General features: G+C 39.1%; 1 protein-coding gene across 1 annotated transcript; it reads right to left on the reverse strand.

The window, feature by feature from the left end:
- Positions 1 to 873: 873 nt before the first annotated feature.
- Positions 874 to 26041, reverse strand: EZH1 (enhancer of zeste 1 polycomb repressive complex 2 subunit; the record flags this gene model as incomplete). Its single annotated transcript, XM_083379321.1, has 22 exons — positions 874 to 1016; positions 3486 to 3615; positions 3730 to 3814; positions 4557 to 4637; positions 4810 to 4891; positions 8185 to 8280; positions 9078 to 9256; positions 9358 to 9483; positions 13068 to 13108; positions 13488 to 13579; positions 13672 to 13868; positions 14268 to 14451; positions 15223 to 15314; positions 17325 to 17488; positions 18495 to 18597; positions 19206 to 19379; positions 19558 to 19678; positions 21098 to 21217; positions 22428 to 22556; positions 23631 to 23801; positions 24215 to 24335; positions 25980 to 26041. 21 exons carry the CDS (start codon positions 26039 to 26041, stop codon positions 3555 to 3557), a joined length of 2481 nt encoding a protein of 826 aa, XP_083235447.1. The 3' UTR covers positions 874 to 1016; positions 3486 to 3554.
- Between the last annotated feature and the right edge of the window lie 322 nt (positions 26042 to 26363).

The following is a 26363-nucleotide window of genomic DNA, read 5'->3' on the forward strand; positions in this document are numbered from 1 at the left end:
AGTAGGGAATTGAAGAAAATGTCACTATTGTACTCATTTCTCAGAATATTTTGTAAAGCATTTTAACACCTTTTATGCTGTTGCTATCAACTGAGTGGATTTATTCAACTAGAGCAGGGGTAGGCAACCTTGGCTCTTTTATGACTTGTGGACTTCAACTCCCAGAATTCCTGAGTCAGCATGCTGACTGAGGAATTCTGGGAGTTGAAGTCCACAAGTCATAAAAGAGTCAAGGTTGCCTACCCCTGAGCTAGTGTTACAGAAGTGACACATTCCTCCTGTAATGCTTACCTTTGGAAAATTAGTATTCCAAATTAATAAAGGACTAAGAACTTGGACCATCACTTTGGGACCACCCCACTCAGTGATCAATTGTGCATTAGGATGGGCCACAATTCATTTTGCAGCCAAAGCTTTGTTCAAAAGTAAAGTTGTATTTCCCTTAGAGGTTCACTATCCAAGGGAGTCAAATGCAAAAATAATTGATGCCACTGTAATTATACAAGTGGATTAGGATTGCGTTATCTGGGCTGCAAAAATCTGGATACCTACTAGATTGCAGTACTTTCTGTTACTGTTGCTTGTATTTGGAGTTTTCTACACTATAATAGCCTTAAAAGTATGTGATTATAATTAGTCTTGTTATGTGAGGTTATTCAAGAATTCTTAACATCCTCAAAATCAACTATAGTCTGTAAGGATTAAAGTTAGGTAAGGATGTTCTTAAACAGCATGTAACCTTGCTGTTCCAACAGTACATGGTTTGCTGTGTAGACCTTGCTTCCCCCTCTACTTGAATGTAAGAGAATTGGTTTGCCAATATAGCTTATTCTCCAATAGTCCCAATACATTTGACATGAGACAGACTTTATTTAGCTATCACTACACCTTTATTAAGACAAACTTTTACAAGCGATAATATAAAGTGCACATAAGTTACCAGCAGCAAAGCTAAGAGTCATAAGCAATCAGAAGATGGAGGTGCCATGCAGCCGCTGGCTCCTGAACCACCATGCCTAGAAGAAAAGCAGTTCAATGAAGTATAAAGTGGGGGAAGCATAAATGTTTTTGCTGCTATATAAGTAACTGGCATCTTCGATAGCTGCAGTGTATCAGATGTGCTAAGCAATATGTTTGTGTTATAAAATATGCAGTATGGAGGTGAAGTCTAAACATCCCATCAGCTGAAAGACCAACCAATACTTTTGTGAGTCAAGATGCAAACACAGGCGATCATATACAACACCAACTATAGTATTGTGGGCCTAACTCCTGACAAAAATATTAAACCTGCATCACTTTAAGACAGACCATTTCTGCAGTGGATACCTTTCAGAAAATTGCTTGGTCAGTCATGAAACTCACTGTCCAAATTAAGCGGTGATAGCCTTGCACTATTGGTACTATCTATTAGCCTGCAGGTAGTAGTCAGGTCTGCATGCGTGAGACTCTTTCCTTTTTGTATCTACACTCTATGGATGCTAGACAACAGCTAAGCAATAAGCCTGGTTACAACTTTGCCAGAGGCAGTTATGCTGCATCCCTGTGCTATGACTGCAGTAGCTAAAGACTAGGCACCTTGGCTTTTCCCTCTTCCCAGTTCAAAAACACAAACTAAGAACATAACACACTTAATTGAACAAAAGGTCCACTACCATTTTTCATACTGTCCCTCAAACTATTTTCTTCCAGAAATTAATGTCTCTTACAGTACTAGGTTCCCTTGAGAAGACTTAACATTTCTAACTTAACCAGGTGCTTAAGGATGCTTTTTGAGAAAGCAGGCTGACAGCTCTCCCAAAAAATACAGCATTCCAACTTTAAATTGCATCTCCAGAATGCATTCTACTAGAAGCTGCAAGTGACAAAAGGATGGCTTTAAAAAAAAAGCAGACTAAATCTAGCAATTATATGGCATTCTTTTCTCACACAGAAATTAACTTCACTATATTATTTAGAAGTGCTCTAAACAAATTTCACTCATACTAGATACAAATTACACCAAGCAGATATTTTTCTAACAATTATTAAGCAGCTAGAAAAAAGTGAAGTAGTAAATAGGGTAGTGGAGGGCTTGCCGCTGCCACCGAATTCCTTGATTTCTAAGAGACCATGAACACTATGTTCCCCCCACATTTATATACTCTTTCCCTTATTGTAGACAGCAGGCTGTGCTTAGCCAGCAGTAAAGGCACTCTACATATGCTCAACTATACTATTTAGCATTGTTTCATTTGTTCCAGGCTCACTTTCGGCCCAGGAGATGAACAGATGGAATGTTGTGTGCAGAAGTGCTAACACGTTCACAATTACGTGGCTGGGATGATCAGAAGCAAATGAATACCCTTAGGCCAAATAATGCTATTTGCGTAGCTAATACATGATTGCGTATGCCTCATTCTACACACATTCTGCCAAGTTCCATAAACTACATTTCTGTCTTTTCCAAGGCTGACATTGATGTTACTATGTCACCCAAGGGGACTTACCCATGTAGTATATTCAAACTACTGCTGGTCAAATAAACACATTTTATCAGTATAATAAGCCAGTTTTATGATTGATTTGTAGCGCTCATGTCTCAATCTATGAGAAAGTCAGTTTCTGGTTTCTACAGTAAACCATACTATGGAAGTGGAATCAATTTTCACTTCTTATAAGCCCACAGGGAGCCCAATTCCCTGTCTTCATGGAGCAAATCATTCTAAAGTGCATGCTAATTGATTGTTTTGGACATAAAAGGGGGGGGGGGAGACAGATTTTGAAAGTGGGTGACAAATTAATTGCTCTTAAAAAGACTGTTATACTCTGCTGAGTCACCCAATTGTTCTGTTTTCATATGTGTATCAAGAATAACTCTTGTGGTTTTAAAAAACTGTTTTAAGAGAAGAGCAAAACCAAATATATGTGCGTCCTTAAACTAAGAAAAAAATACTAATTCACTGCTGAAAGTGCTAGTATGAAGCCCAAGAGGGAAAGAGAAAAGGATTAGAGTGTGTTGTAACAAGTCACTAACTGAAGGAAACGAACTATAGAGGTCTGCAAACAAATGTTAACTCATCAGGAATTAATAAAATTAATTAAACCCCTTCCTTGGCCTCTGTATAATACTTTATGATTTTCTCTGCAACTGATATTTATGTTGAGATAATCTCTGCTCTAAATTTGCCTGCAGCCAAAGCAAAGAAATACTTTTTTCAGCTCAAATAATTTTTTAACCAATGAATCAAATTGATTAACAAGCTTCAGCATACAAAATGGTCTTAAACCACTTTGCCTTTTCAGGGCCTCATCTTCCTCCTAATAGTAATTCAGCAGAACTCTTCATGGTATCACTAGCTGCCAGTCAAGTGGTCTTGGAATCAGAATCTCAAGTCCATAGAAAAAGCTGGATCTTTCCTTTCTCTAAAGAGGAATCCAGGTGCAATGAAACCCTAATATATATATATATATATATATATATATATATATATATATATATATACATATAAAGAAAGCAGCATGAATAGGATGCAGTGATACTGGCTGGGAACACCGAGGGCCAGTAATTTCAATCAGATGTCATCCGTTTCTCTTTCAATGCCAACATATTTGAGGGCATCTGCTTGGCTATACCTGGGAAAGAAATGAAACTTGTGAATAAGTACATTATGGTCTTTATGAAGATATGAGATACCATACCAAGCAATATCTTGGAAACTTTGAAAACTGGAATTAGATTGCACTCACCTGTAATCAAAAAAGAGCTCTTCGCCTGCCTGAATTGCTCTCTTGGCAAAGATCCCGATGCGGTGATCTCCATTCACCATCACCACTGAATGAGGGCAAGAAAGAGACTGAATGAATTGTCCAGATTTTTACAAGAATCACCCCGCCAAGGCTCCCACTGTCACTCATTCCCAACCTTCAGGAAACAAAATTTCAAATTTGTGTCATTTGCTAAACTAGAGGGCGCATTATTTTCACACCTGAGAATGCAAATGTATTCATCTAGCATAGACGCAATTACCACTAGATGATCTAGAGCCATTTTTGCATCTTAGAATAAGTTAGAAATGTGTGAGTTATGGTTAACTGTTATCACCAAATTATTGTCACCAACTGAATTCCAAGCTACAAAGTTAATTCTCTAGAACGCGAACGTAATTCTCAGCAGTGCCTATTAGCAATTGTGGAGCTGAATTAAGTTTTGCCAAGAAATAATGTATTTATGTAAGTATCATATCTAATCTGTCATCTAGGATTGCCTTTTTATGATTAAGGGATGATAGAAGCACTTCTTCTATGAACACAATTCTCTCTGACCAGATTTTCTGAAGAAGATATTTATATTCTAATTTTAAAATCAGTAATTACAATGGCTGGCAACATGCCTTCTTTTTTTTATAAACAGCTGAATATACTTGTTCCAAGACATATCCCGTCACAGTTACCTTTTAAGTTTGCATTCCCATTTTGGGGTAAAAATAAAAGCAAGGATGTCTGCCTAAAAACACCAGATTCCAAGTTGGAGTCTTATTGCATCAGAATGAGAGCAGAGCACTAAAAAGTCTCACCTTTGGCATAACAGTTAGGATTGACAGAGTGGTTTGCAAAGCGGATTTTGTTGCCTTTGCGTGTGGCATCAACAACGAAATCTGTCAGGAAGAAAAAGAGCTCATAGGGATTGGAGCCTCTGCAAAAACTCATTTACTTACGTAAAACCATCTTTGAAAGCTATAGAACTCTAAAGCCTGCTCCCTCCAAGTTGCTTCATCACCCCTTACTGGAGATCACATCCGCAAGCTCCACCTCACTGTAGTCAATTACCATTATTGAGGTTGAAGAGGAAGCTGGACATATACTTGTCATAGACCTTGCCACGTCGGTCAGCCTCATCTTGAGAGATAAGCTGAGAAAAAGGAACACAACGGACAAGAATTTGTTAGTTGCTATAGAGCGACCAAGTCAGAGGTTAACAAAATTGAGAAGGCTTAGTTTCTCCCAAAGAACTGGGAGATCTGAAAATAGTGCAGACAAAAAAGCGGACAAAATTTAAACAGATCTTTTCTTCCACTTTGCAACAATAAAGGTGGGGGCAGAAAATTAAACAATTGATTTGCTAACTACACATTTTGGCGAGTAAAAAACTGATAGGTAATCAAATTAACATTCCAGATCAATCAACAGATAAGGAATGATTTTTTTGTTCTTTTTTATCTACATAAAATATATGGATTACTTGATATATTCCCACTACCGGCAATACTTAACAACTGAAATGTATATAAACACATTTGGTCATTCCATCCTTAGATCTTCTCTTGTATAACCCATACATGAGAATCAGTACTCCTTAAACTGTTGATTTCTACTACTGACATACAGCCAGAGTTAAATTTAGGTACATGTCAATATGCAAAATGAAAAAGAGTGGGAGAATTAGAGTTGAATTGGGTAGTGTATAAATTTAATAAATCATCATCATTTTCCCACCCCAAAACAAGGCTGTACGCTTTTTAGTTAAAACTTCAGCTCTAGGTTTAAGATGCTGTAACATAAGTGGAAATTGTTTTCAATAACACATTGGTTTCATTTACATTGTTAACAAATCATTTATAGTTGCTAAAGGAAAATATGCCACACTGCTCTGATTTCTGGCAATGCAATGATAAATGAATGTGGGACTGCCCTAGAATTGCTCAATTCTGAACAGGAATCAAGGAATGCAACAATTTCTTCCTGGAAGCAGATCTAAATTTTGCAAACAAAACGGCTTTAGGAGGAATTTTACTCCAGGGCAGCATAGTTTACATGAATTTTATTTGCTAACAAATGTATCATTTTATAAAACTAGAAATAATTAATGCTTGGTGAAAGGACTTGCCTTTTCTAAATGTGTATGCACTATATATATATATATATATGTATATGTATGTATATGTATATGTGTATGTGCATGTGTGTGTGTGTGTGTGTGTGTATATATATATATATATATATATATATATATATATATATATATATATATATATATATATATATATATATATGTTTAAGTATTTGTCAAGGTTTTTTTTTTGAATGGACCTTGCTAATTAACTCTTTCATTCCTGTTTTGGCCCGGCTCAGGGCTTATTCACAGGAACTAGTCAACTTATGACAGCTCATTATTTGTGCAAATTATTCAAATTGCTAATAAAGAATTTCAGATAAAGGGTATGACTAACTGATGAGAACATAAATAGTTCGAAATGATCATCTTAGCCTCCCAAATTCTTTATTAGCAATTTGAATAATTTGCACAAATAATGAGCTGTCATAAGTTGACTAGTTCCTGTGGATAAGCCCTGAGCCGGGCCAAAACAGGAATGAAAGAGTTAATTAGCAAGGTCCATTCAAAAAAAAAACCTTGACAAATACTTAAACATACATTTGCCTTGCCTTCCAGCTAATATAAGAGAGAAGGAACCCGTGGCTCAGGAGGTTAAAACACTGCCTGATATATATAATCAGCCCGGGTTCGAATCTCAGATAAAGGGTATGACTAACTGATGAGAACATAAATAGTTCGAAATGATCATCTTAGCCTCCCAAATTCTTTATTAGCAATTTGAATAATTTGCACAAATAATGAGCTGTCATAAGTTGACTAGTTCCTGTGGATAAGCCCTGAGCCAGGCCAAAACAGGAATGAAAGAGTTAATTAGCAAGGTCCATTCAAAAAAAAACCTTGACAAATACTTAAACATACATTTGCCTTGCCTTCCAGCTAATATAAGAGAGAAGGAACCCGTGGCTCAGGAGGTTAAAACACTGCCTGATATATATAATCAGCCCGGGTTCGAATCTCAGATAAAGGGTATGACTAACTGATGAGAACATAAATAGTTCGAAATGATCATCTTAGCCTCCCAAATTCTTTATTAGCAATTTGAATAATTTGCATATATATATATATATATGTATATATGTATATATATATATATATATATATATATATATATATATATATATATATATATATATATGTATATATATATGTATATATACATATATATATATGTATGTATATATATATACATATATATATATGTATGTATATGTATATACATATATATATATGTATGTATATGTATATATATGTATATATATATGTATGTATATGTATATATATGTATATGTATATGTATATGTATATGTATATATATGTATATATAATGTTACAGATAATTTTGGCCAGTTACATAGCAAACGTAAACATTATAATGACACCACATAAACTGAGCCAGAAAAAAGATTATAAAAGCTGCCTATTCCACATTCCCTTTCCTTGCCTTTCTGCTCTACTTTGATGTTTCATTATTGCTATACTTGTGGTGTTGCTATAAAATCTGATTACGAGTTAAGAAGCTGGAGCTGTATTGAAAATGGTAAAATACTCCACCTGGAATTAATCAAAAGTTTACTAGAAAGTTTCCCCAACATCATAATCAGCCAACTGTTCACCAAAACTGATAGCTTGCTTAGTTTTAGCTTCAAGACCTATCATCTAAATGTTGACCAAGTGACAAGCCCATATTAATAAATCACTTTCACCTGCAGGTTGTCCTTGCTTTATGACTTAATTGAGCCCACAATTTTGGTTATAAGTTGTAATGATCATAAAGCGGGCCTTCATGCGAATGTGCCCAATTTTATAATATTTTTGTGGTAGCTGTTAAGTGAACATGGTGGTAAAGTGAATGCCACAATCATTAAATGAACCTTTTTTTAATATAAATGCCTGTTTCCAGCAAAACTATCATAAATTGCAGGCAGGTGACTGTAAAGGTGCAGCAAATGGCCATAAATGTGGGCCAGTTGCCAAATGCCCAAAATACAATCATATGATTACATGGGGGAATGGACTTTGGAACTTTTAATCTGGGTTGTAAGTTCCATTTTTGGGGTCCATCATAACTTGACCAGTTACTAAACAACCTGTGAAGGACCATCTGAATGCTGGCAAAGCCCCAAATTTACAGTTCCAGAGATAGAAACGTGTATTTCCCTCAGGATATCCCTTTCCTCTTTTCAGCTCATAAACTCAAAGCTGGAGTTGCTGTTCAGATGAACAAATAACCTGCCCTCTCATTCATCTTGCTAAGGATTACAGCAGAGAGGCTTGTGGATCTTACGTCTTGTTCTATTTTTCCAACTCACCTCCCCACAGTACTCAGAGATAAATTCGTTCTTCTGCACAGATTCCTTAATGAAAGTTCCCCATCCAGCAACATCTGAGGGGGCCAGCAGCAAGTGCTATGAAGAAAAGAAACATATTCTATTAAGTAGATCAAGTGAACAAACCTAGAGCATTACAAGATGGGGACAGAGACAAACAAATAGATACCATATTCTAGTCCACCAGCCACAAGATATCCTTTACTTGCAGCATTCTTTGAACGCTATCTTTAAAATCTCCAAGTAAAGGTATACTATAGCCAAGTTTATCTTCTATTCCAATACATTTTTATTTTATTTTATTTTAATTCCATTTATATCCCGCCCTTCTCCGAAGACTCAGGGCGGCTTACAAGCTTAGCAGTAGCCTTCATTCTATGTATATGCCTGCTTATTAGGGCTTTCACACACACACCAAGCGGCATTATTACAAAGTCAGCTTAATTGCCCCCAACAATCTGGGTCCTCATTTTACCTACCTCGGAAGGATGGAAGGCTGAGTCAACCTTGAGCCTGGTGGGATGCGAACCTGCACTAATTGCAGGCAGCTGGTGTTACTTAAGGAGGCATTAGCCCACTGCTCCACCAAGGAGGGACCCTCCACATGGAGGGTCCAGTTAAAAAAAAATCAGTCCTCACTGAGGCAAGGTTGGCAAAGATGGCTGAAACCTCAGAGAATGGACAGCGGTGCAAGGAACACTATTGATCTAGAACTAACTGGGTCTGAGTCCTCCCTATAGCTTCTCACATTAGCTAGCAGAAACAAAATGAAACACCTAAGCTAAATCAGTTCTACGCCATTCCCAACTAGCACATTCCCATAGCAGGCTCATAATTCTGATCTCCTGTCCTCCCGTTTTGGGACTGAAATGTACCTTCTTGAGGCCCCGCTGGATGCTGCAGTTCTTGCAGGAAACCACCTTGGAGTCCCAGTGCTCTGATGCCCCACAAGTCAGGCAGAGGTCTGGATCGCATTCCCGCACAGCCAGATAGCAGGGGCACTGCTTGGTGTTGCACTGAGTCTTGCAACGGCAGCCAGGGAACCGGTTCTGGCCTTGCAAAGGAAACAAAAACATATTTGAAGGTATGCCATAAAAAAATGGCTAGAAACCTTAGCTATTATTTGGCAGCTTTATATAGAGTCTCGTTTCTTACAATCAGGATTGCACTGGCAGAATTTCTCACAGAAATTCTGTGTCATAATGCAAGGACAGGAGCTGTCACAAGGATGGTCTGGATGGTCACAAGGTTGGTAGTTGAACACTTGAGTTGATGAATTGTCTGTGGGAAGAAGGAACATCTATGAGTTGGACGTAAGAAGCCTGAATGCTGCACATATCATAGTCCCAAGTCAGCACAAGACAGTTTTTTTAGTGCAGAGGGCCACCTCAGGTTTACCAATTTAGTGGAAGTGCTGAAATATGACAAGAAAACAGTATTAGCATGGATTATTCAAGCTACTAAATAAAACGAATAAATAAATAATACTTTTCAAAATACCAGATGTCAGCAATTAGTTTGCTTATTTAGGATTTTAAATTCCGCTATTAGTATTAACCCCTTCATGGATTACTGCCTTGTCGTGGCGAAGGGGCTTGCCTAATTCAATGAAGCTATGAGCTATGCAGGGCCACCCAAGACGGACAGGTCATAGCAGAGAGTTCTGGCAAAATGTGATCCACTGGAGAAGGAAATGGCAACCCACTCCAGTATCTTTGCCATGAAAACCCCATGGACAGTACCAAAAGGAAAAATGATATGACGCTGGAAGATGAGCCCCTCAGGTCGGAAGGCGTCCAATATGCTACTGGGGAAGAGCAGAAGGCTAGTACTAGTAGCGCCAGAAAGAATGAAGTGACTGGGCCAAAGCCAAAAGGACGCTCAGCTGTGGATACATCTAATGGTGAAAGGAAAGTCTGATGCTGTAAAGATTTTTTCTCCATAGGAACCTGGAATGTAAGATCCATGAATCAAGGAAAGCTGGACATGGTCAAACAAGAGATGACAAGACTGAACATTGACATCTTAGGTCAATAAAAGAGTAGGAAAAGCAATACTGGGATACAATCTCCAAAATGACAGAATGATCTCAGTTCGAATCCAAGGCAAACCATTCAATATCACAGTAGTCCAAGTCTATGCCCCAACCACCGGTGCTGAAGAGGATGGAATTGACCGGTTCTATGAAGCCCTACAGCACCTTATAGAACTAACACCAAAAAATGATGTTGTTATCATCATGAGGGATTGGAATGCTAAAGTAGGAAGCCAAAAGATAACTGGAATAACAAGCAAGTTTGGGCACAGGCTGATAGAATTTTGTCAAGAGAATACGATGGTCATAGCAAGCACTCTTTTCCAACAACCCAAAAGACGGCTCTACACATGGACATCACTAGATAGTCAACAGAAATCAGATAGACTATGTGCTCTGCAGCCAAAGATGGAGAAGCTCTATACAGTCAGTAAAAACAAGACCAGGAGCTGACTGTGGCTCAGACCATGAGCTTCTCATTGCAAAATTTAGGCTTAAACTGAAGAAAGTGGCACTAGGCCACTCAGGTATGAACTAAATCATATCCCTGATGAATATACAGTAGAGGTGACAAATAGATTTAAGGAATTAGATCTGATAGAGTGCCTGAAGAACTATGGACAGAGGTTTGCAACATTGTACAAGAGGTAGCGACTAAAACCATCCTAAAGAAAAAGAAATGCAAGAAAGCAAAATGGCCGTCTGAAGAAGCTTTGCAAATAGCTGAGGAAAGGAGGGAAGTGAAAGGCAAGGGAGAAAAAGAAAGATACACCCAACTGAATGCAGAATTCCAGAGAATAGCTAGAAGAGATAAGAATGCATTCTTAAATGAAGAGTGCAAAGAAATAGAAAAAAAAAACAATAGAATAGGAAGGACCAGAGATCTCTTCAAGAAAATTGGAGAGATGAAGGGAACGTTTCATGCAAAAATGGGCATGATAAAGGACCAAAATGGCAGGGGCCTAATAGAGGCAGAAGAGATTAAGAAGAGGTGGCAAAATTACACAGAAGAATATACAAGAACGAGCTTAACGTCCCTGATAAGCACAATGAGCTGGACACTGACCTCGAGCCAGACATCCTAGCGTGTGATGTGAAGTGAAGTGGGCCTTAGGAAAGCTGAGCAACAGCAAAGCTAGTGAAGGTGATTAGTATTCTACCTGAGCTATTCAAAATCTTAAAAGACGATGCAGTAAAAGTGCTACACTCAATTTGCCAGCAAATTTGGAAAACTCAACAGTGGCCACAGGATTGGAAAAGATTAGTTTACATTCCAATTCCAAAGAAAGGCAGTGCCAAAGAATGTTCAAACTATCGCACCATTGCACTCATTTCTCATGCTAGTAAAGTTATGCTTAAAATCCTACAAGCTAGACTCCAGCAGTATGCGGATCAAGAACTACCAGAAGTACAGGCAGGATTTCAAAGAGGCAGAGGAACTAGAGATCAAATAGCCAACATACGCTGGATCATGGAGAAAGCTAGGGAGTTCCAGAAAAACATCCACTTCTGCTTCATTGATTATGCTAAAGCCTTTGATTGTGTGGATCACAACAAGCTGTGGCAAGTTCTTAAAGAGATGGGAGTACCAAGCCATCTTATTTGTCTCTTGAGAAACCTATATGCGGGTAAAGAAGCGACAGTGTGAACTGGACATGCAACCACCGATTGGTTCAAAATTGGGAAAGGAGTCCGGCAAGGCTGTATACTGTCGCTCTGCCTATTTAACTTATATGCAGAGCACATCATGAGAAAGGCAGAGCTAGATGAATCAAAAGTTGGAATTAAAGATTGCCAGGAGAAATATCAACAACCTAAGATATGCAGATGACACCACTCTAATGGCAGAAAGTGAAGAAGAACTAAAGAGCCTCTTTAGTTCTTGTTGTAGGTGAAGAAGGCTTGAAAAACTTGGGTTGAAACTTAACATTAAGAAAACCATGATCACGGCATCCGGCCCTCTCAATTCCTGGCAAGTAGATGGGGAAGAAATGGAGATACTGACAGATTTTATTTTTCTGGGCTCCAAGATCACTGCAGATGGGGACTGTAGCCAAGAAATTAAAAGACGCTTGCTCCTGGGGAGGAAAGCTATGGCAAATCTAGACAGCACACTAAAAAGCAGAGACATCACCCTGCCAATAAAAGTGCGAATAGTCAAGGCTAGAGTCTTTCCAGTTGCAATGTATGGCAGTGAAAGTTGGACCATAAGAAAGGCTGAGCGCCAAAGAATTGAGGCCTTTGAACTATGGTGTTGGAGAAGACTCCTGCAAATCCCTTGGACTGCAAGGCGATCAAACCCGTCAGTCCTAGAGGAGATCAACCTGACTGCTCTTTAGAAGGTCAGATCCTAAAGTTGAAACTCAAATACTTTGGCCACCTAATGAGAAGGAAGCACTCACTGGAGAAGAGCCTAATGCTGGGAAAGATTGAGGGCAAGAGAAGAAGGGGACGACAGAGAATGAGGTGGCTGGATGGAGTCACTGAAGCAGTAGGCGTGAGCTTAAATGGACTCCAGAAGATGGTAGAGGACAGGAAAGCCTGGAGGAACATTGTCCATGGGGTCACGATGGGTCGGACATGACTTCGCAACTAACAACAGCAATTAGTATTAAAACAGAATACTTCTCCAACTTAATTACAGATATCAGAGCTAATGAGGAAACACTGTCTCATCAACTGATGGGAATATTCTGGAGAAAATTTTAGAAACAAAGAGAGTGTTGAGATTTCTTGGCCTAGCATGGTCTGATTGACAAATCTTCTATATTCCATTCTGTTTTTCCAGAAGGAGAAGAGAATAAGAAGAACCAGGCAAGAAACACATTACCTTTCTTAAGCTGGATCTTCCTGCAGTGAGCAGCCCAGAGCCTTTGTTTGGAAAAAGGAAGAGAAAAAAAGAATGTTAATCATAGAGACAGAAAAAAAATCTGGACTTCTAAAATATTCATTCTTTCTAACTCTCTTTAGTCTCCTTCCTAGATTTCTCAGATAAAAAAATGAACTTATAGATGAAGGAGCAACCTGGTGAGAGGAAGGGACTTTTCCAGCGTAAGAAAATTGAGAATGATGAGTTGGGTACTGCTACATTTCAGGTCTTTTTCAGAAGGAAGAGGGGTGGTGCAGAGGTCCATAAAGCCTATGTCAGTTTTTGGCAACCCCACTCACTATGTCTTCCCCAAGAACTTCTGTAGCCCTAGAATTATTCCTTGCATGGCTTCTTATTGGCTAGATTCCCATGAACACATACCTGTGCTTCCTCTTCTTCTTCTGGGAGGGATTCAGGAGCTCATTAACTGGTAGCTTTGTTATCAAGGATTCCTTTACAGCAAACTGAAAGACCTGCCGAACAAGAAATGCAACTTGTTGAAAATGGGAGTTCCAAGTGAGGGAACCAAACGCCGTGCCCCGTCCTGGCCTACCAAACCTTATACCTGCTTGCATGTCTTGGTTCCCAGAAGCCGAGCAATGGAGCAGAAGTTATTAAAGTAAGTTCCATGGAAAACACGGAAGAGAGTCTCCTCTGCCCCTGTCCACTCCACAGGCTCCAGAGGCACGTCAGACATGAAGGGCTGAGAAGATGATGGACTCAGCTTCGGCTTGGTTGGAGTTTGGCAACGTGAGTTTGCCTCTGGAGCAACAACAACAAAAAATGAATAGATGTGGAAAATAAGCATGTACCCCAAAAGGAACCCCCAAACATAACAATCTTGTTTTCTTAAACATGTTTACCTGCAAGTGGTATCATTTGTCACAGGATTACTAATTTCAGCTGGGAAAGGACTGTTTGTGATGACAGAAAGACATTCTTTCGTCAACGAAGTGACTGGCACTTAGTGCTTATGTGTGGCACTAAAATAGACTGATAGCAAGCTCTGGCATAAATTAAATATGGACACATTCTACAGAAGAAATTATTCTTCTTTGAGCCTGCTGGAGCATATCACTTTCTAAGGTGACAGAGGCCATGATTTCTGCAATTTCTCGATCCCTGTTTTCCACAAGCCCTGCATAGGGGAACCTCACCCACCTGAGGAACTGGATGCCCAGTCATTGCCTGTATCTCTGTCACTATCACCTTCTTTTGCTTCAGTACTTGTAGAGGCTGCAGCACTGGTGGAGGCAGTGGCACTGAGATTGGGGTTCCTGCGTCGACGCCGTCCAGCATATTTTGACCGAGGGTTATGCATCATGGCAAATTCTTTGGCTCCCTCCTAAAAACAAGATGAAATTAGAAATACACAGCCTTGTTCAGATATTATAACTAACCAGGAGGGACATGGATCCAGTATGCTGGTGGTGGCACTAATAGTGTTGAGGACCAACTGCCTCAGGACTAAAAGATTCAAACTCTTCCTGGATAACCTTGGTAGGATGCATCTTAACCAGACCCACAGAGTTGTAAATTTCCAAGGCTGAAAATTCTTGAAACTTTCACACAATTTGTATACACCATAGATTCAAACTCCTATCCCATTTCCTTCTATAGTGATGCATAAAGAGGGTCTAAGAAGAAAAAGAAATTTAGGGTTTCCTAGATCCAGACTTCAAAAGTCTGGACCACAATTAAATGGTAAGATAATGCAGAAAATTGATTTTTTCCTGCCACCTTCTGGTCATTTGAACTTTTTCATCCCAGACCTGAAAGCCCTAGGAAAAGCAGTTTAATTTTTAGGGTAACAGGGCATGCTCTCCTTTTTAGTAATGAAGGACGGTCCTATTAAAATAAATAAAAAATGGGCCTATTAGCACTTTTAATCTATTTATTAATTTATTATTAGAGCATAAGCTTTGATGGATTGGAACTCACACAATCAGATCAGGTTAAAATGTTTCAGATGTAGATATAGAAGGTACTGCTATTAACCTGATAATGTACAATATTTTACAACCACAATAATTGGTGTATAACAATTCTTATACTATATTTTAAATGAATGCCTATAATATTGGTTTTGCACCCCAGCAATCCCCATCCAACATACCAGCCACAAGAAGCAGTCTGATCCACAAGGCTCCGTCTCAATTTTGGTCTCCACATTTTTCCGCTTATAAACATTTGGAGTTGCATGAAAAGCTAAAAAAAGAATAACCATCTTGCTTGGGTTAGAATAGGAACCTTGAAAAATATTCCCTGTCTAAAAAAAATATATCTCAAATCTCAGGAAGGCAATAATTACTACTAGTCAAATTAAATTCACCCTACCGTATTTTCCGGCGTATAAGACGACTGGGTGTATAAGACAACCCCCTACATTTCCTGTTAAATTATAGGGTTTGGGCTATACTCGTCGTATAAGACTACCCCTCTTCCAACGCACACCAAATAAAAATTAAAAAACATCAGATTTGATTTTAATATGGTAATTTTAATTCAAATGCTTATGACATGTAGGTGCTTAGTAGGAAAACTGTCACTTATAAACATAAGGCTGTTTGTCATCAAACATGTAAACATAAAACAGTGCAAGTGGATTAAACTATAATAATAATAATAATAATAATAATAATAATAATAATAATAATAATAATAATAATAATAAGTTGGAGGGGACCTTGGAGGTCATCTAGTCCAACCCCCTGCTAAGGCAGGAAACCCTATACCATTTCAGACAAATGGCTGTCCAGTCTCTTCTTAAAAACTTCCAGTGTTGGAGCATTCACCACTTCTGGAGGCAGGTTGTTCCACTGGTTAATTGTTCTAACTGTCAGGAAGTTTCTCCTTAGTTCTAGGTTGCTTCTCTCCTTGATTAGTTTCCATCCATTACTCCTTGTCCTGCTTTCAGGTGCTTTGGAGAATAGCTTGACTCCCTCTTCTTTGTGGCAGCCCCTGATTCCAGCAACCATTCCCTATTTTCCTAATTCACTTTTTCACTTTTCCTAATTCACTCTAAAGCTTTCCCTGCGCAGAGCCTTAAGTAACACAAGCTGCCTGCAATTAGTGCAGGTTCGCATCCCACCAGGCTCAAGGTTGACTCAGCTTTCCATCCTTCCAAGGTAGGTAAAATGAGGACCCAGATTGTTGGGGGCAATAAGCTGACTTTGTAATAATGCTGCTGGGGGTGTGTGAAAGCCCTAATAAACAGGCATAGACACAGAATGAAGGCTATTGCTAAGCACATTGATTTGTGCTTTAAATTGTAAGCCACCCTGAGTCTTCGGAGAAGGGCAGGATATAAATGGGATTTAAAAAAAAAAAAGACCAAATGGGAGATCCGCTCCAGGTTTTCCAGCCAGCCCATCCAGTTCCTGAGTCAAATGTGTCCTTAGAGCTAAGCGCTGCTCTGGCTGCTGCCTTCCCCACCTGCCTTTCAAGTTGGGATATACTACAGCTGCTCTTCAACTTTAGAAGAAAAGACGCCCAGACCCCAGCCTGTAAAAACTTACAGACTGCAGCTTCTTCTCCAATTGGTCCCGCTTTCCCTGCGCAGACTAAATGGGAGATCCGCTCCAGGTTTTCCAGCCAGCCCTGTCCCTAAATTTTCAGCACCTGGTGTATAAGATGACCCCTGACTTTTGAGAAGATTTTCATGGGTTAAAAAGTAGTCTTATACGCCGGAAACTACGGTATTTTAAATTTAGCAGACCATCAAACATGCAGAAATATAGCCTGGTAATGCTAATTAATCCATAATATATTATTACTATCTATAATATATTATTACTATCTAGCAAACCAAACTTAAGTCTGGCTATTTCAGGCAGCCATTGGTATTGCAATGGCTAACCCACCTGGATTTTAACTGGAATATTAATGAGGCTTTACTATTGTAACTGAGTATAATTTAAATCAAGTTAGATCTTATACAGATGTTCTAAGCCATTCTGAATACTTTAGTATGATAAGATAGGAGGGAGAGTAAGTAAGAAGATTAAAAAATGCATTGGGGAAGGTAAATGGAGGTGGACATTCTAGGATAATTTGAGAAAGTGGAATTAACATTGTTATGCATGTATCTATACAGAAGGCAGGGGATTCTGCTAGGGAACAGCCTTCCTGAGAGAATCTGCTAATATTTCCCATGCAAATGTCATACACTAGAACAGAATTAGCAGGAAAGAGGTAGAGATTGTATCAGGAACTTACGATGGAGGAAACAGTCATACTTGAAACAGCGCCTGCAAAAAAGTGTGTGAAAGGAATGCAGAGCCTGCTCACGCTGAACAGATTTGGCATTCGGCCCATCAATATTTGGTGTGCACTGGGGTGGAAGCACATTCATGTCGGATTCTTCTGTCAGCTCCCTATATCTGAAGAAATGAGGTGGGGAAGAGAAGAGTCATTCAAAGTCATACAGAGACTTTCCAAAGTTTCTCCAAACAATTGAAAGATTGGCTGCAGCTATTCTGACAGTCTGTACTTATGTGCTTAAAACTGTTACTTAAGAGAGAATGAGTTATCATTTCATACTCTGAAAATCACTGCTAACATACTGTTCAAGCAATAAAACCGCCTCAAATAAAACTGAACACTTTCATATAAGAGGCATCCTGGGATTTGCAAAATGCTAACTGACATAGCAAACTAGGAACCAGAGTTGTGTATTATGAAAACCAGCTGCAAACCTCTGCATATGACAAGCATGGTCAGAATGCTTGAGATGATAATGTGAAAGACTCCAAAGCAAACAGCAGGGGGAGACAAAAGCATGACCACAACTAACACCTCAGATTATTTTCCTGTAATAATTTGGTTGCAAACTATACACTGGATAGTGCAGGGGTAGGCAAACTTGGCTCTTTTATGACTCGTGGACTTCAATTCCCAAGGTTGCCTACCCCTGGGATAGTGCTTCTCTGCTAGTCAAAATTCATAAATTGTAAAACTTTAGCTGGACTGCAAGTTTGTTTATTTGTATCGGAAGCATCATGCTTAAAATAAGGCATACTACATAACATTGGAAATATAAAATACAAGATTAAAACATGTACAAATTAAACAGGTCTTGGCCAGAAACTAGCAAAATTAATATCAGAAATATATTAGATTATAATATTATTTTTTAGACTATATGAGACATATCCAAATAATTTTCTTGGCAACATTTAAGAGTATAGTTTGGTTTTTGCCTCCTCCTGAGGCACATTACTGTCCTGAGACTTCCTGGTAGCCTTTTGTTTTAACCACCATTAACTATATCTGATCCTACTCAATTTTTTTAGGCAGTATTTCTGATATCCATCTTGGAAATTAAAGTACAGTATGTCCAGCCTAGAAAAATGAAATGATACTTGGCTTGAATTAGATAATTCCTACCTTTCTTTCATGTCTTCTGGATAGCCATTCTCAGGAAACATTGATGAAAGAGCTGTAAAGATCATGTCATTTGGAAAGTGCTTCTTTGAACTTTTCTTGTTACCTACATTAGACATGCAAGAAAGCCTGCTGATATTTTAGGAATTAAAATATTTCTCTCCCTGGAATACTGCTCTTCCAAGATAGGATTGGCTCAGAAAATAATTGGGAAGAAACCACAACAGGCAAATATCAGACAATAAACTATACTGTAGAATACATAAAAACAATTTTGAAGAAAATGCCATACAGGTGCCTTTTTCTCTGTTTCCTTGTGTATATTGTTATGCAGTCATTATAACTTCCCCAGCAAAATACAAGAGTTTACAAGATCACAAAGAAATTGTGAATAAAAATTGTATTGTACTTTTAGGGGCTCTTAAAGTTTAGCCTATGGTTATTTTGTTACTTAATTTCATTTAATAATTTATGGGGTGGAAGAGAAGAGCTATAAACTTTGAAGGATCTAACTGGAGCATGTTTCCATTAAAATCTGCTGGAGAAGAACATTACCCAAGAACTGAATCTATAGCCCCCATCTTGCCAATTCATACTGCCTAGTATAAGATACTAAATGGAAGAAGCACGTAGCAGCAAGACTTGCAAAGTCGTGGCAGTCTGAATGTGGCTCCAGTAGGAAGGGACATGATGGTTAAGAAGCAAGAAACATACTTTCCATTGTAAGCCGTTTCCTCTTCCGTGTGACAGGCAGGTCTTCCTTCAAAGCTTCATGTTTGCCTTCTACAATATCGTGTCCTTCGTCTTCTTCCTCAGAATATTGGTTTAATGCATCTACCAACTCCAGAAAAACAGCATCACTGATCAGAACAGAACCTGGGAGCAATTCTGGAAGGAAGAACTGAAAGCTAGACATGGAAAAAAAATCAACCTCATGAACAACAATTTGCCTTGCCTACGAAGACAAATCTGACTTGTAAGAACAGAATCCTCTCCTCCAATTTCCCCTCCCCCAATACATGATCTGGGGCCCTTCAATCCCAACGGAAGACTGTATAGCCTTTACCTTCTTCTCCATGGACTTTGCCGTCGTAGTTATTAATGAGCTCCTCGATGAAGGTTTCGTCCTCTTCTTTTACTTCATCTCCCATGTAAGGGATGTTGCACAACACAGTTTCATCCTCCACCTGCAAACGGGGGCAGACACAGCCTGAGGGAGGCAGGTGGCTGTCCCTTGTCCACTCACCAGAAGAGCCTGCAAATGGCAGATTGCATGCCCACCTTAACAAGAACCCAGAGGGATGTCTGCTGATCTTACTGCACAGTAAAGACTTTTCCTAGACAGCACTCTTAATGCTGACTGGAGGAGGAGCGGAGCTGTAGTCCAACATATCTGGGAGGGAACTAGATTAGGGAAGGCTGACGTAGTATGCCCCAGCATCACAAGGTCTTTCTTCATGAGCACTTACTCTTGAAGGCAAGGTCATGCCATTCAATCAGTGGTCTTTAGAGAAGGTTCTGGTGGCAGTAGTGATTCACATAATTTTATCTTGCTTATTTGCAATAGAAAAACTCTGGCTTTATCCCTGCTTACTGTAGAAGGGGGTTCAGAATGTTTTTTTTTCTATCTTGCATTAGGGAGCTAAGGCCATACAGTTTGACAGCATGATCCACACAACAAACACCAGCTCACTAAGTTAAGGAAAATATCTTATTTCTATCCAAAAACTGCTGAGGAAGAGCAGCCTGCAAGAAGTGCCTTTTAGCTCCAACTCAGGGAAGGCTTGGTACATACAAAAGTATTGTCGGAATCCAACAGTTGCCGCCAGATAAGATGCTTCTAATGTGGAGCAAAAGTCACATGAATTGCTTTGTCCAAATGTTGTACCCTTTGAGAATGACTGAGGGTGACCCAGCAGCAAGGCATCAAAATTGTGAGCAATTATTAACCTAATAATCTCATTTACTTGTAAGATGACAATAAGTTAAAAAAAATGGATGGCCCATCATTGGAATACATGCTTCTGAAGACTCCCACTCCCCACCCAACCCTCAGACTTCATTAGTGATAAGAAGTTTCTGAGAAGGGATGGAGAAGCCCCACATCAGAAATGTTAGAAGGTAAATTCTGGTATATTGTCAGCATTTCCCTAGCTTTGAACTTCCAGAAGCTGGGGTTAGGGATGAAAAAGACCCATTAGAGAATGGCAGATGGTTTACAGGACAGTCATTTTGCAGAATCAAACTGGAACTTCCTTGATCTTCTGTGCAAGACATGGCTTCTAAATGCCATCTTTTCCCATCTGGAATCCAGATGTTTTGGACACTGGAGACAATGTAGACAAGCAAGAAATTTCACTTCTGCAATCAGATAAATAACTGTGCTATCTCTACCCTAACAGACAATTCCGATATTACAAACAAGCATGCAAACCTTAATAAAAATACCATGTATTTCAGGTTCAAAATGAAAAGCAGATGTTGCACTGGGTAGTACTCCATGAAGAAACCCTGCTGCCTTCCAACCAGGCCTTAAAAGATGTTCTGGGTTCAAAAGAAAATATTCATATTCAAGCTCGGAATTATGGCAGCAGCTGATTACCTACCATGAAGTTCTGCTGGAGTGGAGACCAGGAATACATGATAGGCACCAGGGCTACAGTGTTTAGAGTTCGCATGAACAAAGTCTGGGTGCTCAAAGTGGGGAAGCTGCTCTCAACTGTGCACTGGAGAAGAACAAAAGCGTGCCCCGTCAGAAACAGTAATATACAAGTCACCCCTCTTAAGTCCCTCTGTGCTGAATATATTTTCATCCATTCCTGGTACTAAAGGAGACAGATATGATGTGCCTTAGTGACCATGCTTTAGTATCATATGGGAATCTTCCACTGTTTTTCTCTCTTGCTTCCGCTAGAGGGCACCACGAACCACTACATTCAGAGGAAGACTTTTGATAGGTGTTCTGATTTGATATACAGGGCCATCATCATATCAAGTTAATAATCATATTATTTTCTAGGCCCATTGTAAAATGTTGGGTACTTACCAATGAAGACCAGAATGGTTTAGTACCAAAACACCTTAAAAGATCATCTCTTTCCATATAAATCTAGCAACATGTTGAAGCCATTTTAGGAGACCCTACTCCATGTTTCTCCATAATTTGCAGGTACTTCACCTCATCCTGTCTTGTTTCTTTTACCTTCTTGGTCCAGATGGATCTTTCTTATAGGCTTTCAAGCAGCAGATTAAATATATTTTGTGTAGACATGCCTTTTAGAAACATGCCTCTCCGATTTGACTTATTGGCTGGGGATTTTGTTAAGGATTCTACGACTGATAACAAATTAAATACTGGACTTTGCCTGCTTGTTGGCATAGCTTCTAACTTGCAAGCCCTTATCCCTAAACACAGAATCGAAAGAATTGATTATGATCAGTCAGTTGGTGAACAGGCATTTTCAACATGATCAGACATATTAATTTGTATGAAAGTATGCCCACCGGTTATGATTCTGGGAAAAATAGGTATTATCTCAATTCATGAGTCTATTTCTTTTCTGTTCCCAAAGGATACACATCAATCGACTGTAGGACTTAGGAAACAGAAGGACTGAACACAACAAGAATCAGGAAATTAAAAGCATAAAAGGACTGCTACAGAGGATCTTGCAGCAACTGGCAGGAAGTAAAATTACTAATTTTGCACATGGAATGACATCCTTTCCTGTTGCTGTTTGCTGGACAATCTTGAACAATCTTTCATATTCTGAAAAAAAAACTTCTAGTCATACTGATGACTTTATATAACTGATCTAAATTTTCTCTCTGAATAAATGCGGAACTTCATAATGACATGGAAAGTAGGGATATTAGTGTGGGAGCGTGAATATGAACTTAGGAAAGGAAATATAGTACATTATTTGCTGCAAACACCTGTTTGAGAAAAGGGTTTCCTCCAACCAGCTTCATAGACTGAATAGGCTGAACTCTAAGCTTCTTCCAGTCATCGTTTAGGATGTTTATCTTTTCCTGAATCTTTGCGAAGTTAGACACAAATAAATTCTACAGGAATAGAGGAAAGAGAAAAAAACAGATCAAAATTTTGCCATCATGGAAGAGGGATCCCAGTTCACAGGAACCCAGCAAAAGGAACTCATTTTTAAAACTGGATTATTGGCTACCGATTATTTTATATAGGCAGGCAAATTGCAGTTGTGCCATTTCTCTCCTGATACAATCAAAATCAATCCTTTTCATATCAAAATACATAATCATGCTAATAGTCTACCTCCTGCATCTCTCATGGTAGCATCAAATATGTTGACTTGGTAAGTCATTTTGTACCCATAAATATGAGGAAATGAATTTTATTGTTTCTTCAGGGAGATATTTTACAGTGGAGTCCTTTGTGGACTCTGAGCGTGGTTGTTTTTGTGCAGAAATTTCATTACCAAACTAGGTAATATCATCAGTGATAGAAGGGGACGGGGTTTGCTCTCATTTTATATTCTAGTGGCTTGCCCTGTCAGTGTTGCTGGGAGTGGTGTTAGTGGTTCTTTGGTGTTTTACTGTTAGCATTTTTGTCTGAGTTGATAATTCGTGATTGGGTATTCTTTCTTTCTTGATTGTTGGTCTAAAGTTAATTGGTATGAATCTTTGTTCATCTGGGTGTTGATTGCTGGTGAGAAGGTGTTTTGGTCTTTTTTTTGGCTTTTTGATTATCTCTTCTGAATGGTATGTAGATGTTGTTTATCTCTATGTGCCTATTGATGGCTGATTTGTCTGAGTGCCAGGCTTCCAGGAATTCTTTAGCATTTTTGGATTTGGCTTGGTCTAGGAATAGATATTCTAGATCTTTTACATTTAGTTTTTTAATGTTCTCTCTCTAATCAGAATCAACCTTTTTCTGTCAGAGGCTGCCCATATTTTTAACAGGCATAGCAGTCACATTATCCGGAACTGAACTTTTGTACCCTCATATTTTTTGTGCTTTGGGGCACAATAGATATATTAATAGATATCTTAAACTTTTATCATTACTACTACCCTCCCCATCCCCCCATAATTGGGTCATGTAATCTTTAAGTGTTTTGATGACCACAAAAAGGATCTATACATATTCAGACAGCGGCTCACCTCTGTTAGGCCAGAGGAATTTGCCTCGTCTCTGTGCTGGAAACACCACTGCCCACTACTCTGGTGAAACATAAGGGTTGAGGGGAACTCCAGGTATCCCCAAATAAAGGTTTTCCCCTCTCCCTCAGAAACAGATGGAAGATGTTGCTGCATATTTCTCCTGTAGAATCCCTCAAAAGAAAAACAAATAAGAGGTGTGTATGATACTGTTTGGATACTTCTCAGCAGGCAGGATGGATGTGTAGCAGATCAACAGTAGTCAGAGGACTAATGGGGGAAGGGAGAGAGAATCAGAGAGAAAAAGTTTGCATATGGGCACCAATGGCTGTTGCTAAAGTGGTAGGCAGTGGGCTGTTTATACAGTTTGTAGAGAGTTTCCTGAACTCCTGAATATAGACTCTGGATTTGCAGAATAGAGAATAGATTGACATATATTTTTAGATGTAATTTAAACCTCATCTTCCTGAGAGAAAGTCAGTTGCAAGACCGACGTTTCTTTCAGTCAGAGTTTGTCCATTCCAATGTGCAGAGGTTCAAGTCTACTGAGACAAAAAAATTCTGCTTAAGGTAAAGCATATCTTTACCTTAGCTCCCATGTTTGCCTGAAGTCTTTTCAGTTGCCGAAGACGCATGTATTCTGACTTGACCTTCCTTTTCCAATACAGAATGCATTTTGATGTGGGTGGACCTGGAATCTCTACTTTCCTGAGAGAGAAAAAAACAAACATATTTGAAAATCTTTGAACAGTACTAACTGGAAAATTACAACTTTATTCAAAGTTTGTCAAGTCTACTTAGGAGTTCCCATAATAAAATAGAAAAATAGCTATAACAGTTCTAAGATTCTTGGTCATTGCCCATTATTTTCAGTAATCTTTGGCTTTTGATCACTTCACCAATAGTTGCAGCTACTTTGAAGCTTCTCTTTACATTACTATTTTTTCCTTTAAAAATGTAATCTAACAGTCTTGAGATGCTATATAGAAGACAACAAATTATTTAGTGACCATTTAAAGTTACAAAGGCACTGGAAAAACTGACATGACCTTTTTTCATAATTGTGACCGTTGCAGCATCCCCATAGTCATGTGATCCAAATTCAGATGCCTGGCAACTAATTCATATTTATGACGGTTGCAGTGTCCTGGGGTCATGTGATCACCTTTGATGTCCTTCAGACAAGCAAAGTCAATGGCGAAGCCAGATATACTTAACAACTGTGCTACTAACTTAATTGCAATGATTCACTTAACAACTGTAGCAAGAAAAGTCATATAATGAGGCAAACTCATTATTTTACTTAGTAAAAGAAATTTTGGGCTCATAAGTCGAGAACTACCTACACTGCCCACATGCCGGACTGAATTGATCTGCTTTTACCACACTCTGACAATGATGAGGCCCATATGTTTTCATTTCAAATGATTAGGGATTTGCCCCCCCCCCGCCCCCCCAGAGATATGTCCAGCATCCTACGCTCCCCTTACTTTATAAGTTTAAGAAATTATTTTAAGTGTCTGGCTATGTTTCTTCCAGGTAAAGTTAGGTTTCACTCATTTTTATATAGCACAAATATCATCATACTGACAGACCTATAGTTACTTACCAAAGTATTTCTGTGTTATCATGTAAACAATACATAGCACTGCAAAACATATAATAAACTAAATCACCAACTTCATCTCAACCTCCTAGAAAGCCAAGTTACCTTCCTCTCAAGTATTGTGATTAAAACCAGACATGTTCCTTTTCCTTCCTCATTAAAGCAATGAAGGAGAAGCAAAGATGCTGAGTCTCTAGAGCATGCGAAAAATGCCTCAGCTAGTATGTAACAAAATCAGAAATTGTTCTGGAGCCACTTACAACTTTTGGCTTAAGAGGCAAAACCAGTATCTTTTATCCTTTTTCATTTAAGCAGACAAATCCCTGGGATATCAAGCAAGGGCCTTGGCTATTTTTACAGGTATTTTTATAGCTGTGGGAATAGCTGAACAAAATGGGGGAGTTCGTTTCCATGTTTCAGCTTTAAATTGACGAAAGGCAAGGAAAATGCAAGAACTATGTCCAACCAGCATGCCCAAGGCTGCTCAAACAATCTTTTGCCATGCCCCGCCCGCATCCAAAGACCTGCGGCTGTCATGCGATGACCTCAGAACATCTCTCCCTCTCGCCCTCCCATGTACTGATTTTTAAGATACGTCTATACCCTTTTCTGAGCCCTCGTCCCATTTCCGAGTGAGGGACTTTGCATGACGTCATAAGTATTAATGCACCCGAAGTGCTCACTCCACAGGCATGATCCTCGTTACCCCCTCCCATTTCCCCTTAAACCCCTTCTTCGACACTCACTCCTTAGACATCGTACACAGGTGACCTACAGAAAACGCAGAACCCCCTTTCTGAACACGCATGCGTCACACACTGCATCGTACTCGCCCTCCTCCTCCTCCTTCCCGACGCTGCCCTCTTCCGCAAAGCGACGCCTCCGTTGTCGCAGAGATCCATAGACTTACTAATTGGAGTAAAGTAGTGTCAATTTTGGCGCAAAAAGTTTGTTTTGTTTCTTAACCGGGAAACCGCGTTTGGAAGTCGACGCTCGTTCAGGCTAGGCGATAATGGGTCGCCTTTCCAATTCAAACGACGTTGCACTGTTGAGTGTTTTAGCTATCTATGAGTGATCGCACACTGCACTCTATTCACGTTAAATCCATGTAGCTTTATACTCTGTTAATT

Source organism: Vipera ursinii (assembly GCF_947247035.1).
Source record: "Vipera ursinii genome assembly, chromosome: Z".
NCBI lineage: Eukaryota > Metazoa > Chordata > Lepidosauria > Squamata > Viperidae > Vipera > Vipera ursinii.